This window comes from Arachis hypogaea, chromosome 11 (assembly GCF_003086295.3).
Source record: "Arachis hypogaea cultivar Tifrunner chromosome 11, arahy.Tifrunner.gnm2.J5K5, whole genome shotgun sequence".
NCBI classification, from domain to species: Eukaryota; Viridiplantae; Streptophyta; class Magnoliopsida; order Fabales; family Fabaceae; genus Arachis; species Arachis hypogaea.
Window position 1 is genome coordinate 23581195 of NC_092046.1, and position 20275 is coordinate 23601469.

General features: G+C 39.1%; 1 protein-coding gene across 1 annotated transcript in view; it reads right to left on the reverse strand.

Moving 5' to 3' along the window:
• Positions 1-17778, reverse strand: part of LOC112721154 (uncharacterized) — a 33187-nt gene extending 15409 nt beyond the window's left edge. Inside the window, exons 1-4 of the mRNA XM_029289910.1 lie at positions 17332-17778; positions 16940-17084; positions 16278-16858; positions 15586-16082 (exon numbers count right to left, since the gene is read on the reverse strand). Of these exons, the coding sequence (XP_029145743.1) occupies positions 15586-16082; positions 16278-16858; positions 16940-17084; positions 17332-17778 (1670 nt within the window). The remainder of the gene's footprint in view (positions 1-15585; positions 16083-16277; positions 16859-16939; positions 17085-17331) is intronic.
• Positions 17779-20275: the final 2497 nt, after the last annotated feature.

Consider the following 20275-nt stretch of genomic DNA (forward strand, 5'->3'; position numbering starts at 1 on the left):
TTCACGGGCAAATAACAGGCCTTGCCATACACAAGCTGGTATGGAGAGGTTCCTATAGGAGTCTTGAATGCTATTCTATATACCCACAGAGCATCATCCAAGCTTTTTGCCCAATCCTTTTTACGGACAATTACAGTCCGTTCCAGGATTCTTTTTAGTTCTCTATTAGAGACTTCAGCCTGCTCATTTGTCTGTGGGTGATATGGAGTTGCTACTTTGTGGCTAATTCCATATCGTACCATAGCAGAGTATAGCTATTTATTGCAGAAATGAGTGCCCCATCACTAATTAGTACTCTGGGAACACCAAATCTGCTGAAAATATGATTCTGGAGGAACTTCAGCACAGTCTTAGTATCATTAGTGGGTGTGGCAATTGCTTCTACCTATTTAGATACGTAGTCTACTGCCACCAGAATGTAAGTGTTTGAGTATGATGGTGGGAAGGGACCCATGAAGTCAATGCCCCATACATCAAACAACTCAATCTCTAAGATCCCTTGTTGAGGCATGGCATAACCATAGGGCAAGTTACCAGTTCTTTCGCAACTGTCACAGTTACGCACAAACTCTCGGGCATCTTTATAGATAGTAGGCCAGTAGAAGCCACATTGGAGGACCTTAGTGGCTGTCCGCTCACCTCCGAAATGTCCTCCATACTGTGATCCATGGCAATGCCATAGGATCTTCTGTGCCTCCTCTGTTGGTACGCACCTACGGATCATTTCGTCTGCACATCTCTTAAAGAGATATGGTTCATCCCATAAGTAGTACTTTGCATCAGAAATTAGTTTTTTCTTTTGCACCCTGCTGTACTCCTGGGGTATGAACCTCACAGCTTTATAATTTGTAATGTCTGCAAACCATGGTGCTTCCTGATTAGCAAAGAGTTGCTCATCCAGAAAGGTCTCAGAGATCTCAGTAGGAGGGGGGACGCCCCTGCTACTGGTTCTATCCGGGACAGGTGATCAGCTACCTGGTTCTCTGTCCCTTTTCTGTCTCTTATTTCTATATCAAACTCTTGCAGAAGCAACACCCATCTTATGAGCCTGGGTTTTGAATCCTGCTTTGTGAGTAGATATTTAAGAGTAGCATGGTTAGTGTACACAATCACTTTTGATCCTACTAGATAGGATCTAAACTTGTCAATGGCATAAACCACTGCAAGCAATTCTTTTTCTGTAGTTGCGTAGTTCTTCTGTGCGTCATTTAGAACACGACTGGCATAGTAAATGACATGCAGAAGCTTGTTATGCCTTTGTCCCAACACTGCACCAATGGCATGGTCACTGGCATCACACATTAGTTCGAATGGTAATGTCCAGTCAGGTGCAGAGATGACTGGTGCTATGACCAGCTTAGCCTTCAGGGTTTCAAACGCCTGCAGACACTCTGTGTTAAATACAAATGGCGTGTCAGCAGCTAGCAGATTGCTCAGAGGTTTTGCAATTTTTGAGAAATCCTTTATAAACCTCCTATAGAATCCTGCATGCCCCAGAAAGCTTCTGATTGCCTTAACATTAGCAGGTGGTGGTAATTTTTCAATTACCTCCTCCTTAGCTTGATCCACTTCTATTCCTTTGTTTGAAATTTTATGCCCAAGGACAATTCCCTCAGTCACCATAAAGTGACATTTTTTCCAGTTTAAAACTAAGTTAGTCTCTTGGCATCTTTTCAGAACAAGTGCTAAATGGTCAAGACAGGAGCTGAATGAGTCTCCAAATACTGAAAAGTCATCCATGAAGACTTCCAGGAATTTCTCTACCATATCAGAGAAGATAGAGAGCATGCACCTCTGAAAGGTTGCAGGTGCATTGCACAGACCAAAAGGCATTCTTCTGTAAGCAAATACTCCAGATGGACATGTGAATGCTATTTTCTCTTGGTCTTGAGGATCCACTGCAATTTGGTTGTAGTCTGAATAGCCATCCAAAAAGCAGTAATATTCATGACCTGCTAGTCTCTCTAGCATTTGGTCTATGAATGGTAAAGGAAAATGATCATTTCTGGTGGCTGTATTGAGCCTTCTGTAATCAATACACATGCGTCACCCTGTAACTGTTCTTGTAGGAACCAGTTCATTCTTTTCATTATGGACCACTGTCATGCCTCCCCTTCTTGGGGACAACTTGGACAGGGCTCACCCAGGGGCTATCAGAGATAGGATAAATGATCCCAGCCTCTAGTAGCTTAGTGACCTCTTTCTGCACCACCTCCTTCATGGCTGGATTTAGCCGCCTCTGTGGTTGGACCACTGGTTTAGCATCATCCTCCAATAGGATCTTGTGCATGCATCTTGCTAGGCTAATGCCCTTAAGATCACTTATGGACCACCCAAGAGCTGTCTTGTGTGTCCTTAGCACTTGAATTAGTGTTTTCTCTTCCTGTGGATTTAAAGCAGAGCTTATGATCACTGGAAAAGTGTCACCTTCTCCCAGAAATGCATATTTCAGGGATGGTGGTAGTGGTTTGAGCTCGGGTTTAGGAGGCTTATCCTCTTCCTGAGGAATTTTCAGAGGTTCTTTTCATTCCTCTGATTCCTCCAGACCAGGCTGAACATCTTTAAAGATGTCCTCTAGCTCTGATTCAAGACTTTCAGCCATATTGATCTCTTCCACCAAAGAGTCAATAATATCAGTGCTTATGCAGTCATTTGATGTGTTTGGATGCTGCATAGCTTTTACAGCATTTAACTTGAACTCATCCTCATTGACTCTCAGGGTCACTTCCCCCTTTTGTACATCAATAAGAGTTCGTCCAGTTGCTATGAAAGGTCTTCCTAAAATGAGAGTTGCACTCTTGTGCTCCTCCATTTCCAGCACTACAAAGTCAGTGGGAAAGGCAAATGGCCCAACCTTGACAATCATGTCCTCAATTATGCCTGATGGATATTTAATGGATCCATCAGCAAGTTGAAGACATATTCGGGTTGGTTTGACTTCTTCAGTCAAGCCAAGCTTTCTGATAGTGGATGCAGGTATTAGGTTGATACTTGCTCCAAGGTCACATAGAGCTGTCTTGGTGCAAACACCCTCTAATGTGCATGGTATCATAAAGCTTCCTGGATCTTGAAGCGTCTCTGGTAGGCTTTTCAGAATGACTGCACTGCATTCTTCAGTGAGAAAAACTTTTTCAGTTTCTCTCCAATCCTTCTTATGACTTAAGATCTCTTTCACGAACTTAGCATAAGAGGGTATTTGCTCAAGTGCCTCTGCAAACGGGATCTTTATTTCAAGAGTCCTGAGATAGTCTGCAAAGCGGGCAAATTGTTTATCCGGTTCCGTTTGGCAGAGTTTCTGAGGATAAGGCATCTTGGCTTTATATTCTTCAACCTTAGTTGCTGCAGGTTTATTCCATACAGAGGTGGTTAGAGAAGCCTTCTTAGAGGGGTTACTATCAGCACTTGCAGGTGTCTGATCCCTCATTGGCGTTTGAACGCCAGAACTGGGTAAGGAATGGGCGTTTAACGCTAGTTTCCCACCCTTTTCTGGCGTTTGAACACCAGAACTGGGCAAGGAATGGGCGTTTAACGCCAACTTTTCTCCCTTTTTTGGCGTTTGAACGCTAGAGTTATTCCTCTCTGGGCTCTTGCTGTCCTCAGAGGGATTTTGGGCTGTGGTTTGGTCATCCTCTGTCAGTTGTTCCTTTCTTGGCTTTTTACTATTTTGAGCTGAACTATTCAATGTCTTCCGGCTCCTTAGTTGAACAGCTTGGCATTCTTCTGTTATCTGTTTAGATAGCTGCTATCTTGTCTGATTTAATTGTGCTTCCATATTCTTGTTAGCTTTTTTAGTGTCTTGGAGTATCTCTTTAAATTCTGCTAATTGTTTTGTCATAAGGAGTAATTGCTGATTAAGTTCAATAATATGTTCTTGAGGATCAGGTTTAGTAGTTACTGCCCTAGCCTCTTCTTTTATGGAGGACTCATTGCTTGAGTACAGATGTTGATTTCTAGCAACTGTATCAATGAGCTCTTGAACCTCTTCAATTGTCTTCCTCATGTGTATAGATCTACCAGCCGAGTGATCTAGAGACATTTGAGCTTTTTCTGTAAGCCCATAGTAGAAGATGTCTAACTGTACCCACTCTGAAAACATTTCAGAGGGGCATTTCCTTAGCATCCCTCTGTACCTCTCCCAGGCATTATAAAGGGATTCATGATCCTCTTGTTTAAAGCCTTGGATGTCCAGCCTTAGCTGTGCCATCCTTTTTGGAGAGTAAAATTAATTCAGGAATTTGTCTGTTAACTGTGTCCATGTTTTTATGCTTGCTGTGGGTTGGTTATTTAACCACCTCTTAGCTTGATCTTTTACAGCAAATGGAAACAATAATAATCTGTAGACATCCTGATCCACTTCTTTATCACGTACTGTGTCAGCAATTTGTAAGAACTGTGCAAGAAACTCAGTAGGTTCTTCCTGTGGAAGACCAGAATACTGGCAATTTTGCTGCACCATGATAATAAGCTGAGGGTTTAGCTCAAAACTGCTTGCTTTGATGGGAGGCATACAGATGCTACTCCCATATGCAGCTGTAATGGGGTTGGCATATGACCCCAGAGTCCTTCTGGACTGTTCACTTCCACTTAGGTCCATGATGGAGAAAGGGAGATGATGTGGATTGCAAATAATATATATATATATATATATATATATATATATATTATTTTATTTTAATTAAAATTAACCGAATGAAATAAAACAAAATAAATGAAAAATAAAATAAAAGTTTCGAAAAATTAAGAAAAAGTAAAAAGATAAATAAATAATTCGAATGCTAAAATGGCTAATTAATTAAAAAGATTTGAAAAATTTTGGATATGGTTTTTGAAAATTAGAAGAAAATGCAATAAAAGTAAATTGAAAACTAAATTAATTAATTGATTAAAAAGATTTTGGAAATTAGCAATCAAAAGATATGATTGATAATTATTTTAAAAAGATATGATTGAAGAAATTAAGAAGATTTGATTTTTGAAAAAGATTTGAAAAGATCAATTTTTTTGAAATTAGAATTTTGACTTGACTAAAAAAAAAGATATGATTTTGAAAATCTTTGACTAATTTAATGCAAAATTTCGAAATTTATGAGTAAAATAAGGGAAAGATATTTTTTTAATTTTTGAATTTTAATGAGGAAAGAGAAAAATAACAAAATGACACTAAACTTAGAAATTTTAGATCAAAACAAAGAGAACAAACAAGAAAACTTTGAATGTCAAGATGAACACCAAGAACACTTTGAAGATCAAGATGAACACCAAGAACAAATTTTTGAAAAATTTTTAAGTAAATAAAAGCGCAAAAACACACCAAAATTAAAATTTTTAGAAAATCAAACACAACTTTTCGAAAATTTAAAGGAAAACACAAAGAAGACACCAAACTTAGAATTTTTAAAGATCAAGAAAGAACTAAGAACATGCAAATTCGAAAAATTAAAAGAAAATAAAAGCATGCAACTGACACCAAACTTAAAATATGAAACTAGACTCAAATAAAAGACTCTAAACCAACAAAAATAAAATATTCCTAATTTAAGCAACAAAATAAACCGTCAATTGTCCAAACTCGAACAATCCCCGGCAATGGCGCCAAAAACTTGGTGCACGAAATTACAATCACACTTTTGCAACTCTGCACAACTAACCAGCAAGTGCACTGGGTCGTCCAAGTAATACCTTACGTGAGTAAGGGTCGATCCCATGGAGATTGTCGGCTTGAAGCAAGCTATGGTTATCTTGTAAATCTTAGTCAGGATATCAATAATTCTCAGATTTAATTGTAAAAAGTAAAAGAACATGAAATAAATACTTGTTATGCAGTAATGAAGAACAGGTTGAGGTTTTGGAGATGCTTTGTCTTCTGAATCTCTGCTTTCCTAATGTCTTCTTCTTCATGCACGCAAGTCTCCTCCATGGCAAACTGTATGTTGGTGGATCACCGTTGTCAATGGCTACCATCTGTCCTCTCAGTGAAAATGGTCCAAATGCGCTGTCACCGCACGGCTAATCATCTGTCAGTTCTCACTCATGTTGGAATAGGATCCATTGATCCTTTTGCGTCTGTCACTACGCCCAACACTTGTGAGTTTGAAGCTCGTCACAGTCATCCCATCCCAGATCCTACTCGGAATACCACAGACAAGGTTTAGACTTTCTAGATCTCAGGAATGGCTGCCAATAATCCTAGCCTATACCACGAAGACTCTTATCATGAACCAAGAGACTAAGAGATACACACTCAATCTAAGGTAGAACGGAAGTGGTTGTCAGGCATGCGTTCATAGGTTGAGAATGATGATCAGTGTCACGGATCATCACATTCATCACGGTTAAGTACAATCGAGTATCTTAGAATAGAAACAAGCGTGATTGAATAGAAAACAGAAGTAATTGCATTAATTCATCGAGACACAACAGAGCTCCTCACTTCCAACCATGGGGTTTAGAGACTCATGCCGTCAGAAATACAATATGAAATGTCTAAAATGTCATGAGGTCCAAAATGAATCACTAAAAGTAGTTTTTATAACAAACTAGTGACCTAGGGTTACAGAAAGATGAGTAAGCTAGAATAATTAGTGTAGAAATCCACTTCCGGGGCCCACTTGGTGTGTGCTTGGGCTGAGCATTGAAGCTTTCACATGTAGAGACTTTTTTTGGAGTTAAACGCCAACTTTTGTGCCAGTTTGGGCGTTTAACTCCAGCTTTTGTGCCAGTTCTGGCGTTAAACGCCAGAATTCTTAAGATGACTTGGAACGCCGATTTGAGCCATCAATTCTCGGGCAAAGTATAGACTATTATATATTTCTGGAAAGCCCAAGATGTCTACTTTCCAACGCAATTGAGAGCGCACCAATTGGGCTTCTGTAACTCCAGAAAATCCACTTCGAGTATAGGGAGGTCAGAATCTAACAGCATCTGCAGTCCTTTTTCAGCCTCTGAATCAGATTTTTGCTCAGGTCCCTCAATTTCAGCCAGAAAATACCTGAAATCACAGAGAAACACACAAACTCATAGTAAAGTCCAGAAAAGTGAATTTTAAATAAAAACTAATAAAAATATAATAAAAACTAACTAAAATATACTAAAAACATACTAAAAATACTGCCAAAAAGCATATAAATTATCCGCTCATCATCCATCCATCTCCTCTGACGCACGTGAAGCTCTTTCTGATCGAAGATGTACTTGAGACTCTTATGATAAAAAAAGATGCAAAACCTTACTCCGTACAAGTGGTGCTTCCAAATCATCAATGCAAACACAATCGCCGCTAGCTCCAAGTCATGAGTGGGTTAATTCACCTCATGCGGTCTCAGCTGACGCGATGCGTAAGCCACCACATTCCGGTGTTGCATCAACACACAACCCAAACCCTTCAGCGATTGATAAAACACTATTTTATGGTTTATCTTGTGCTCAATTGAATGGATTTTATCAACTCTTTACCCACTTATTCATACTATTTGCATGAGTTTACATTCTCCTTCCTGATTTTGTGCTATGATTGAAAACTTGCTTCTTTGATCTTATATTTGCTTATTATTAATCCTCTCTTATTACCATTAGATGTCTTAATATGTGTGTTAAGTGCTTTAAGAGATTATAGGGCAGGAATGGCTTGGAGGATGGAAAAGAAGCATGCAAAAGTGGAAGGAATACAAGAAGTTGAAGGAACTGCAAAGCTGTCAACCTGACCTCTTCGCATTCAAATAGTCATAACTTGAGCTATAGAGGTCCAAACGACCCGGTTCTAGTTGCGTTGGAAAGCTAACGTCCGGGGCTTCGATTTGATATATAATATGCTATAGTTACCCTGAAGCTAGGTGACGAAACCGCGTGCTCCATGTGGACGCGTCGCAGTGACAAAAATCAGCGTGTTTGAATTCGCAACCAGCGAATTCTGGGCTATTTCTGACCCAGTTCTCGGCCCAGAAAACACAGATTAGAGGCTATAAAGTAGAGGGATTGCATCCATTCAAAAAAAAAGGCTTTCATAATTCACTTTACATAAGAGTAGATGTAGTTTTTAGAGAGAGAGGTTCTCTCCTCTCTCTTAGGATTAGAATTTAGGATTTCTCTTAGTTTTAGGAGTGACTCTCAATCCCAAGTTCAATGTTCTTCTACTTTTATTTATTCTATTATTTTATTTTAGTTTGTTAATATTGGTTTATGAACTCCATGTTAGAATTGATTTCTTTATTTAATATGATTTGAGATATTTCAGACTTATGATTGCTCTCTTTAATTTATTAATGCTCTCGATTTATCCAAATTATTTTCATTCAAATAGACTTTCTTCCCTTTTGGCTTTGGTTGAGTCATTGGAGACACTTGAGTTATCAAACTCATTGTTGATTGAAAATTGGAATTCTTCAAGAATTAATTCGAGTTCCAATAACTCTAGCCTTTCCCAAGGAAAGACTAGGATCTGAGGAATAAAAATTAATTCATCCACTTAACTTACCTTCATAATTAGAGGTTAACAAAGTGGGAGAAAAATCCAATTCTCATTACAATTGATAAGGATAACCAGGATAGGACTTCCAGTTTTCATACCTTGCCAAGAGTTTATTTTATAGTTATTCATTTATTTTATTCTTCTTATGCAACATACTGCTCCCTTACTTTCTAAAACCCCTAATTTACAAGACTCATAACCAATAATAAGAACATACCTCCCTGCAATTCCTTGAGAAGACGACCCGAGGTTTAAATACTTCGGTTATCAATTTTTAAGGGGTTTGTTACTTGTGACAACCAAACGTTTGTATGAAAGGGCTTTTGTTGGTTTAGAAGCTATACCTGCAACGAGGATTTATTTGCGAATTTCTAGACCACGCAAAAGTTCTCTCATCAAAATGGCGCCGTTGCCGGGGAATTGCAAACGTGTGCCATATTATTGGTTATTGTAAATATTTTCTTTTGCTTGTTTATTTGTTTTTATTTTTGTTTTTATTTTTACTTTTTCATAAATTAAGAGGTTATCGGTTTTTATTTAGTTATTAAAAATTTCAAAAATTTGTTCTTCGTGTTCATCTTGACCTTCAAGTTGTTCTTAGTTATTTTCTTCGTTTTGATCTAAAAATTTTAAGTTTGGTGTCATTTTATTGTTTTTCTCTTTCCTCATTTAATTCAAAAATATCTTTTCTCTTTATTTTTATTGAATTTTCGAATTTTCCATAAAAAAGGATTTTTGATTTTAAAATTTTTTTATCTTATCTTATCTTAGTTTTAAATTTCAAAATTCAAATATTTTTCAAAAATCATATCTTTTTCAAAATCTTATCTTATCTTATTTCAAAAATCAAATTTCAAATTTCAATATTTAATTTTCAAAATTCAAAATTCAAAATTCAAAATTTAAAAATTCAAATCTCAAATTTAAAAATTCTAATTTTCAAATTCAAAAATTTAAATTTCAAATAACCTTTTAATTTAAAATTGTTTATATTTTTGTTTTTAATTTTTATTTGCTACTATGAACTCTCACCCCTTTGGCTATGAGTCTGGTTACAATTATGTTGTAGGAAGAGGAAATTACAAGGAGAACAGGCATCAAGGTTGGAACAATCAAAGATGGGAGGAGCCACAAAGATCTGATCAACCCTCATGGCAACAACCACCTCCAATGGACTATCAACAACCACCACCATATGCCTATGAACCCTCTCCTCAAAATAACTCTGGACCACCATACTCACAAGTCCCTTACCACCAAACACCTTCATATGACCCTAACCCACATCTACCATACCAACCACCCTATGAACCAAATGAGCCATACATAGATCCACCCCAACCTCTATTGGATAACAATACACTCATCCCTAACATCATTGGTCTCACCTCTACATTCCAAAATCTTATATCCCGCATGAACTAACCCTCTACCTCCAATATTCAACCCTTAAGCTCTTTTGTGCAATTCCTTTTCAACCACATAATGATCTTTTCATCCCATCACCACCCTCCATGGAAGAGCACCCACATCCATCAATCCAAGAGCAAGATGATCCCAATTATGCTATTGATATGGAACAGGAGAGAAGGAATCATCTTCGCGAATCCATACTTCATAAAGAGCTAGAGGAGGCCCTACGGGTAAAGGTAGGAGAGGCCCTTGGAGATGAAGGAGTAGTTGAAAGGAGTTGTCATGGAAAGAAAATCATCGAGGATGAGTACGATCTTATACTTAAAAAACTGGACAAAGCAACAATTATTAAAAAGGAAGAAGTGGTTGCAGACTTAAGAGATGATGTACTTCCATTGGAAAGTCCAGTCATAGAGCCTCCTTCCACGGTGTTTGATGTTGATGTTGATGTTGAAGAGAGCGTACAACCTCCAAGGCAGATCATGGTTGAAGACTTTGTAGAGGTTGATCAAGAGATGGAGACTAAAGAAGAAGAAGCACAGCCTCCCATGCCCTTGGTGAGCAATGAAAAAGAGATTGAATTGGAAGAAAGCTACCAAGAGGAAGAGGTTGATATTTAAGAAGCTTGCAAAGAGGTGGTAGTTGTCAAAGAAGAACACAAAGGAGTGGAGCTTGCAAGTTCATTAGAGACCCCTCCCCCTAAGTTGCCATCATCCTTCACAACATTCAAGTGGGTAAAATTCATATCCCTTAGCTTTCTAATTCCACTTGAATATGGGCTACTGGAGACGGATGGTCAACTTAGAGCTCTTTGTGGCATTAAGAGTAAGAGGAAGATGGCCAGTGGTAAGAATTGTCCTGCAAGGTTCATTATGGTTGGAAGCTTTAAGTTTAAACGCCAAGGTTGGTGTAAAGCTCAATTGAATGGGTCTAGGAAGCTGTTTGGTAGCTGCAGTGAGAATTCAAATTACTTATCACCCGGCTGGAAAAATACAGATCCCGACAAAAATGGGTGTAAAAGCAAGATTTGGGATCCTGGAATCTGCTCTGACATTGGTCACTCCGGGAGCCTAAGAATCTGTTTGAAGCTTCTTAAGGGCTTTACATGCCTAGTTTGGGACCCCGGAGGTTACTGGAGATACAAACATTGGTGGAGATTCCTGGATGAGTTCAAGCACAAGCCACCATAACAGGGAGCTCACCAAATGTCCAACTTAAGGACTTTAACTAAAAGTGCTAGGTGGGAGACAACCCACCATGGTATGATCGTTCCTTTTTCAGTTTTAATTCTAGTCTGTTTTGTTTGTTTTTAAGTTTTATTTTATTGTATTGAACCTGGAGTTTTGCATAACATTCATATTAGCATTGCATTCTGCATACTGCATTATTAAAAAAAAAACACGCACGCGACGCGGCAGCGTCGCTGACGCGTCTGCGTCACCAGTGCGTTTTGGAAGAAAAGAATTGAACAGAGAGTCACGCGAGAGCGTGGCTGGAGGCGTGCCTTAGGCATAAATATGCCCACGCGACCGCGTCGCCGACGTGGCCGCGTCATTTGCAACTTCCCCACGCGTCCGCGTCACCCACGCGACCGCGTGGCCCTGTAAATCGACGTAACAAGGGTGTATGACCAAAAGTTGAGTTGAAATTGGGCTGGACTCGTGCTAGAGGCACCAGCCCTACCACGCAAACGCGTGCCCACGCGTCCGCATCGTTTTCAATAAAAGGCCATCCACGCGATCGCGTCAACCACGCGACCGCGTCACCCTAAGATTTGGCAAAATGTATTTCAAACAGAGAGTTGCGCGAACGCGAGGCTGGACTAGCGCCAATCGCACAAATCAGGCCACGCGTCCGCGTGCCCCACGCGTCCGCGTCACCTGACCTTATCGCGCACCACGCGACCGCGTCACTCACGCGTCCGCGTCGCCTGCGTCGCACAACTTATCCAGATCAGCGCCAATTATCTTATCTTTTCTTTTCTAATCCTAATTTCTTCAATCTTTTCCTCTTTCTTTCTTACTTTATTTCTTTCCCTTCTCATTCTTCTTATCTTTTATTTATTTGCATACTTTCATTCATTGCATTTTAATTTTGTATATTTTTATTTTCTTTTCTAAATTTATTATTTTACCATTGGTGTTAAATGTTCTTAGTCAACTGTTGCTTCTTTTCTTGAATTATTTTTAGTGACTTGTTTTACACTGTGGGATGATATTAATTATCTGCCAATGCCAATCTTTTATGATACTTGCACTTCATTTGCATTGATATGAACTTATATTGATATTTTCATTACCCACACTCCTCCCTTTTGTTGCAATTTCTGCACCACTGATATGCCATGTGCTTCTATTGTTTTCTCACGAACATGTTGAAGCTTCCATGTAAATGAGACCCTTATCATCTGGCATTAATACCCATATTTTATTTATTTTCTATCTTTTGGGTTACTTTTCTTCTTTTTCTCTTCTTTCAGGCTGGCCACCAAAGACGAAAAAAGGGAGAAACTTCTAAAAGGGGAGACAGACAAGTCCATCTGCAAATTCTTTGAAGAAAAGCATCAGTTGGAACAACCTGTCCACCTGCACATCTCAGCATGCACCGAGGACGGTGCAATCTTTAAGTGTGGGGAGGTCGATACCGATCTCCATGGGTTAGTTACTCTTCTATCTCAACACCAATGGTTTATTTTTCTTGTTAGTTGTTGCATTTGCATGTTTGATTGCATATTTATTTGATTTTGTGCATTTAGTTACTACTTGGTTAAAGTAATAAATTTCTTTTTAAGACTCTATTTTTGAAAATTTTCACTAATTTAAATTGAAAAAAAAAATTATGTTAAAACTTGTTTGAAGTTGTATTTGAAACATGATTTTTGAGGCAAAGAACACACAACCTGTGAGATTTTGAGCTTATTTACATGGTTACATTATTTAACCATAAATTTTTATTCTTGTGTGTTTTCTTCTCTATAATTGCAATCTTTGCTTTGTTCCATTCTAAATGTCCAATGTTTAATGTGTTACCTGCTTGCATATAATTGAGGCCATTGTTTGATTTTAGCTCACTTATCCCAAATAAGCCTACCATTTAAATCACCCTTGTCAGCCACTTTGAGCCTTTTAATTCCCATTTATTCTGTTTTATAACCACATTACTAGTCTTAAGCAGAAAAACAAATTAAAAATCCCAAGTTGAATCCTTGGTTAGCTTAAGATAGACATTGTGTATAATTTAAGTATGGGGAATTTTATGGGAACATGGGATGATAAAATGTATAAAAAAAAAAAGAAGGGAATTAAATTGAATAAGTTATTTGAAAATTTGGGAAGCATGCTCATATGAAATCAAAATAATTAAATTACCATGTGCATTGAAAAAAGAAAAAAATATTAAGTAATTAAATAAGGGGATATAAAAAAAAGAGAAGAAAAGAAAAGAGAAGAAAAATAATATTACCCCAAATACAAAATAAAAAGAATCAATGCACATGGGACAAAATTCAAAAATAAGTTTGATACATGAGCATGTAATACAAAAGTGGAAAAATTTGGGTAGCTAGGTAAAGTATTTTAAAATTATATAAAGCATGTATCTGTTAGGTGAGATCTTAGACTAATCAAGGATTCACTTTATAAAGCTCACTTGGCCATACATATATCCTTACCTTTACCTCAGCCCCATTACAACCTTAAAAAGATTTCATGATGTTTGCATTGGTACATTAAATATTTGTTGATTGGTTAGATGAAGAACAAGGTTTAGAAAGCATGATTAGAGAAGAGTAGAGTGAATTACCCTATACACTTGAGAGACTAGAGTGATATACACTACCAGTGAGGGTTCAATGCTTGATTCTATGTTCCCTGCTTTCATGAGCTATCTTCTTACAAGTTTACTTGTCTTTTATTGTATAATTTGAATTAGTGAAATTTGATTCATGTTTGTCTTGGAGAACTTATTTATTTTTAACCAAGTAGGTAGAATCATTTTGCATGTAGTTGCATTCATATAGATAGGTTGCATTTCATACATTCTACCACTCCTCTTCACTTTTATAGCTTCTCTTGAGCTTAGCATGAGGACATGCTAATGTTTAAGTATGGGGACGTTGATAAACCACTATTTTATGGTTTATCTTGTGCTCAATTGAATGGATTTTATCAACTCTTTACCCACTTATTCATACTAATTGCATGAGTTTACATTCTCCTTCCTGATTTTGTGCTATGATTGAAAACATGCTTCTTTGATCTTATATTTGCTTATTATTAATCCTCTCTTATTACCATTAGATGTCTTAATATGTGTGTTAAGTGCTTTCAGAGATTATAGGGCAGGAATGGCTTGGAGGATGGAAAAGAAGCATGCAAAAGTGGAAGGAATACAAGAAGTTGAAGGAACTGCAAAGCTGTCAGCCTGACCTCTTCGCATTCAAACAGTCATAACTTGATCTACAGAGGTCCAAAAGACACGATTCTAGTAGCGTTCGAAAGCTAACGTCCAGAGCTTCGATTTGATATATAATATGTCATAGTTACCCTGACGCTAGGCGACGCGACCGCGTACTCCATGCGGACGCGTTGCAGTGACAAAAATCAGCGTGTTTAAATTCGCAACCAGCGAATTCTGTGCTATTTCTGACCCAGTTCTCGGCCCAGAAAATACAAATTAGAAGCTATAAAGTAGAGGGATTGCATCCATTAAAAAAAAGGCTTTCATAATTCACTTTACATAGGAGTAGATGTAGTTTTTAGAGAGAGAGGTTCTCTCCTCTCTCTTAGGATTAGGATTTAGGATTTCTCTTAGTTTTAGGAGTGACTCTCAATCCCAGGTTCAATGTTCTTCTACTTTTATTTATTCTATTATTTTATTTTAGTTTGTTAATGTTGGTTTATGAACTCCATGTTAGAATTGATTTCTTTATTTAATATAATTTGAGGTATTTCAGACTTATGATTTCTCTCTTTAATTTATTAATGCTCTCAGTTTATCCAAATTATTTTTATTCAAATAGACTTTCTTCCCTTTTGGCTTTGGTTGAGTCATTGGAGACACTTGAGTTATCAAACTCATTGTTGATTGAAATTTGGAATTCTTCAAGAATGAATTCGAGTTCCAATAACTCTAGCCTTTCCCAAGGAAAGACTAGGATCTGAGGAATAAAAATTAATTCATCCACTTAACTTACCTTCATAATTAGAGGTTTACAAAGTGGGAGAAAAATCCAATTCTCATTACAATTGATAAGGATAACCAGGATAGGACTTCCAGTTTTCATACCTTGCCAAGAGTTTATTTTATAGTTATTCATTTATTTTATTCTTCTTATGCAACATACTGCTCCCTTACTTTCTAAAACCCCTAATTTACAAGACTCATAACCAATAATAAGAACATACCTCCCTGCAATTCCTTGAGAAGACGACCCGAGGTTTAAATACTTCGGTTATCAATTTTTAAGGGGTTTGTTACTTGTGACAACCAAACGTTTGTATGAAAGGGCTTTTGTTGGTTTAGAAGCTATACCTGCAACGAGGATTTATTTGCGAATTTCTAGACCACGCAAAAGTTCTCTCATCAGCGATGCATCACAATATACTTCAAAAGGTTCATGCGGTTTCGGTAGGATTAGAACAGGTGCTGAAGTTAATCGCTGCTTCAAATTCTGAAAGCTTTCTTCATACTCTGATGTCCACACAAACGGTTCCTCCTTCCTTGTCAACTTAGTCATCGGTAGTGCAATCCGGGAAAATCCTTCAATAAATCTCCAGTAATATCCGACTAAACCCAAGAAGCTTCTGACTTCCGTCACCGTCGTCGGTCTTTCCCATTCCATCACCGCTTCTACATTAGAAGGATCTATGGCTATTCCTCCTTTGCTCACTACGTGACCCAAGAACTTCACTTCCTCCTTCCAGAACTCGCACTTGGACAACTTAGCGTACAACTTTCGCTTCTTTAGGATTTGCAACACAATCCTCAAGTGTTTCTCATGCTCCTTTGCCGTCTTAGAATAAACTAAGATGTCGTCTATGAAAACCACCACGAATTTGTCCAAAAAGGGACGAAACACTCTGTTCATGTAGTTCATGAAAACAGCAGGTGCATTTGTTAACCCAAAGGACATCACCGCAAATTCATAGTGTCCATAGCGTGTCCTAAACGCAGTCTTAGGGATATCATCCTCTTTCACCCTTATCTGAAGGTAACCAAATCTCAAATCAATTTTTGAAAACACCCCAGCTCCTTGCAGTTGATCCATCAAATCATCTATCCTTGGCAGCGGGTACTTGTTCTTCACAGTCACTTTGTTCAACTGTCGATAGTCCACACACAGCCGCATTCCTCCATCCTTCTTCTTCACCAATAAAACTGGCGCTCCCCACGGTGATACACTCGGTCGAATGAACCTCTTATTCAGAAGCTCCTCCAAATGAGTCTTTAACTCTGCCAACTCTATCAGAGCCATTCTATACGACGCAATCGACACTGGTCTGGCTCCCGACACCAATTCAATCACAAATTCAATCTCCTTTTGAGGTGGGAATTCAGGAATATCCTCTGGGAATACCTCCGGAAAGTCTCTAGCTACCGGAATTTGATCCAGGTTCTGGGCATCACCCAACGCATTAGCAGCCAACAGAATATAACCCTGACACTCTTTCCCACTACAATGCACCATTACAGAGTTCAGGTAATACCCCGCAGCTACCACTGCTCTATTTTCTCCCTCCGACATAAATCGAATTGTCCGTTCAAAGTAATCCAACAAAACCCGATTCTTCGTCAACCAATCAAATCCCAAAATCATCTCTAGCCCCACCATTGGTAAACAGATCAAATCATGCACAAAGTCTCTACCCTCCAGCTTGAAACCTACTTGTCTACAACCTGACCTAGTCATAACTATCTGATGTGGAGTATGTACATGCAGATCAAATGGTAACTCTGACACTTTCAAGCCTAATTCCTCAACTTTAGCAAATGAAATAAACGAATGTGAAGCTCCAGTATCATATAATGCAACTAAGGACTTATCACCAATTAGACATATACTTCTCATCAACGGATCTGCCTTGGAAGCATCCTTGGCATTCACAGCAAAGACTCGCCCCTGGTGCTGACCTTGACCCGCACTTTGGTTCTTAAGGTGTGCAATCCCTCGCAAAATGACCAGGCAAGCCACAGTTGAAGCACCCACCTATACCAATCTTGCAAGAGTCATATGGATGAAAACGTCTACAACGATCACAAGCTAAATCCGAAGAACTCTTACTCTGATTTCCTCTCCCTTTGCCACACTGAATCTGATCATGGGTGTTCTTTCTAAAGCCTCCTTGACCTTGAGGCGCATATCCTCCTCTCTTGAAGCTTTACCCTCTAGGATGAAAATACTTGCTACGTCCCCGACTAGAGCTCCCTCCATGAGTTTCCTTGGACAAAGCTACCGTCTTGGCATACTCTTCCACCACTCTCGCCTTGTTCACCAAGTCAGAGAAGACACGGATCTCCATAGGCACCACAGCAGTCATAATGCTATCCTTTAAACCCCTCTGGTACTTAATACACTTCCAGCTCTGGTAAGTCTCCGGGGCACCTTGACATACCCTAGAAAACCTACAGAGCTCCTCAAACTTGTTGGTGTAATCTGCCACAGATAGAGAACCTTGCTTCAGCTGCATTAGTTCCATCTCCTTTGCTTCCCTTACAGACCCAGGGAAATATTTCTTATAAAAGGCTGTTTGGAATACCTCCCACGGAATGTCGGCGTTCTGAAGCTGTAGCAAGCGACACTCTGCTTGCCACCAGGGCTGGGCCTCTCCCGCTAACTGATAAGCGGCGAACTCGACGTATTGATTGATGGGAACATGTTGTGCCTGTAAAGCACGCTCCATAGCCTAGAACCAGTGGTCCGCTTCAGTAGGATTAGTGGATCCTATGAAAATTGATGGATGAACCTTGAGAAACGTCGCCAAGGTCATCGGAACACCACCCGTGTTACCTCCGTTTCCCTCAACATTATCATTGGCATTCCCTCCTCCGTTCCCATTGCCATTTCCGTTCCCGGCCGGTTGGCCTAATCTCTGCACAGCTTACAGAGTCTCGGCAGCATTAGCTTCCATAGTGTTCGCAAGGTTTGCCATAGCCACCATGAACTCGGCATGGTTATCAGCTGGTTGCTCATTCCTACTCTCGCGTGAATGTGCTCGACCTCGTCCGTGAGTGGCCATTAGGGTTCCTGTCTACACCAAACAATCGATATTAAGGTGATCAGTCTCAATATCAAAAGTCTAGTGCTTCAATTATCCCAAACAGGCACTCATAAACAAGCATGCTATGCAATATCAAATAGATAGCCTAATAGCATCAAAGAAAAAGACACATAAAGTATGCAATGAAGCACGAGGACGAACTGCTCTGATACCACTAAATGTAACACCCTAATTAGCCTAAGCTTTACCTCGTGTCGTAAAGCAAAGGTTAATCAGAGATTACGATAGTTCTAAGCTCATACATAATATATATATATATATATATATATATATATATATATATATATATATATATATATATTAGAAAGATTAGTATAATCTACAAGTCTGATGAAAGATATAGCTCAAATTTTGGATTTGAAAAGCGCAAAACGTAATAACAAAGCCACTAGCTTAAGGCACAAGAAACAGATAAGATATAACAAAAGATAAGTATATAATATCATCGGAAACTAGCCACAGCTCACGGAGTTTAAGCCGGTTAGCCATATACAGGTATACAGAACCATCCAGTGAAAACAGCTTATACAAGCTTTGTTCTCTCAAATGTAAGCCTCAAGGCAAAACAAAATACAAAAGGAGAGATGTATAAACAAATTAAACCAAAAAGACTCCAAAAGAATCCAAGATCCTCCGCTTCTGTCACCATCCAAAGCAACTCACCGAGGTAGGTTGCGACCTGCATCTGAAAAATGCAACAGAAATATGGTATGAGAACCGAAGGTTCTCAGTATGGTAACAGTACCCAGTGATGTAGGATATAAGACCCCGGGATGCCAAAGGCAATCCTAAGCTCCATATCCCTCACAAGATTCAAACTTAAAGCATTCTAAAACAAATAAGCATAATTCTATCAACCTTAACTTAAATAAACCGGGAAATCTATCTTAGGGATTTCTACTTTAACTAAACACCGCTGTCCCACAGCCTTTACCAACCGATCCTCCATGCGATCCCATCGCCACCGCCTTCTGAACCTCCTCAATCCTAGTAGAAAGCACAGATAATATACAATGCAAGTAAAACACAAGTAGAAGCATATAAGGCAAATAATTCAAATAGTAATTAGGCATGTTATTCAATTAGGCAAGCCATTACAAGTAATCAAAGCATACAAAAAGATAGAAAATGCATATGATGAATGCCTGCCCTACTGGCTGTGATATCACAGTGTCGGTTCAACTGCCAACCCGACACATCTCCATGGAGACGTCGCCCTTCGAAATTCTCATATGGGAACCCCCGAGATATAGTGCTCGGATCACTGTTCAGGTACCAGCGCCTGCACGCTCTATAGATCCGAAGGGATGCGAGCGGGATACTCTTGCTACATACCTCACATCTCAACGCAAGCGGGATGAACCACCGCCCTTACGCTGCCTCCACTACCTCGACAGGCGGGATCCAACCACCGTCCCTGCCGCGCGCATAGCGTCTCATAATCTCAATAAAAACATTATTTCAGTGTTTTTCAGAAAAAACATTTTTAATATACATGGATCCATCATCTCATTCCAGAGTCCCCGACTCATCTCAACCACAGTAAATTCACATCTTAGTTCCGAACTCAATGGTTCCTCAATTCTTATCGCATACCTCAACCATTCATCACATAACGCCGAATCATCCTCAGCATGCCAGAAACCTAGACCTCTGTTTTCTAATTTGTCTTAAATTCATCCACTAAAACCCTTAGGCTATATCCCATGTTCTAATACTCAAAACCAAGCCCAACAATCTCAAAATCATGTTAAGGAAGCTTACAACCTTGTTGGGAAGGTAGAATAGCTAAAAACAAATAAAATTTTGAGAAACCAGGCGTGTGCAACCACACAGGGGTATGTGCGTGCGCACGCCCAGGGAGATTTTAAAAGTGTACGTGCGCACAGGGATGTGCGTACGCACAGATTCTAAAATTTATAAAGTCTGTTCACTCGCACAGGGTGTGCTAGCGCCCCAACAGACTTCTCTTCCCAACTTGTGCGTGCGCACAGGGGTGGGTGCGTCCGCACAAGTCACAATTCTCCATTGATGTGTGTGCGCACAGGTGTGTGTGTCTGAACAGAATAAGGTTTTCGCAAGGTTGTGCGTACGCACAAGGCTGTGCGTGCGCACACCT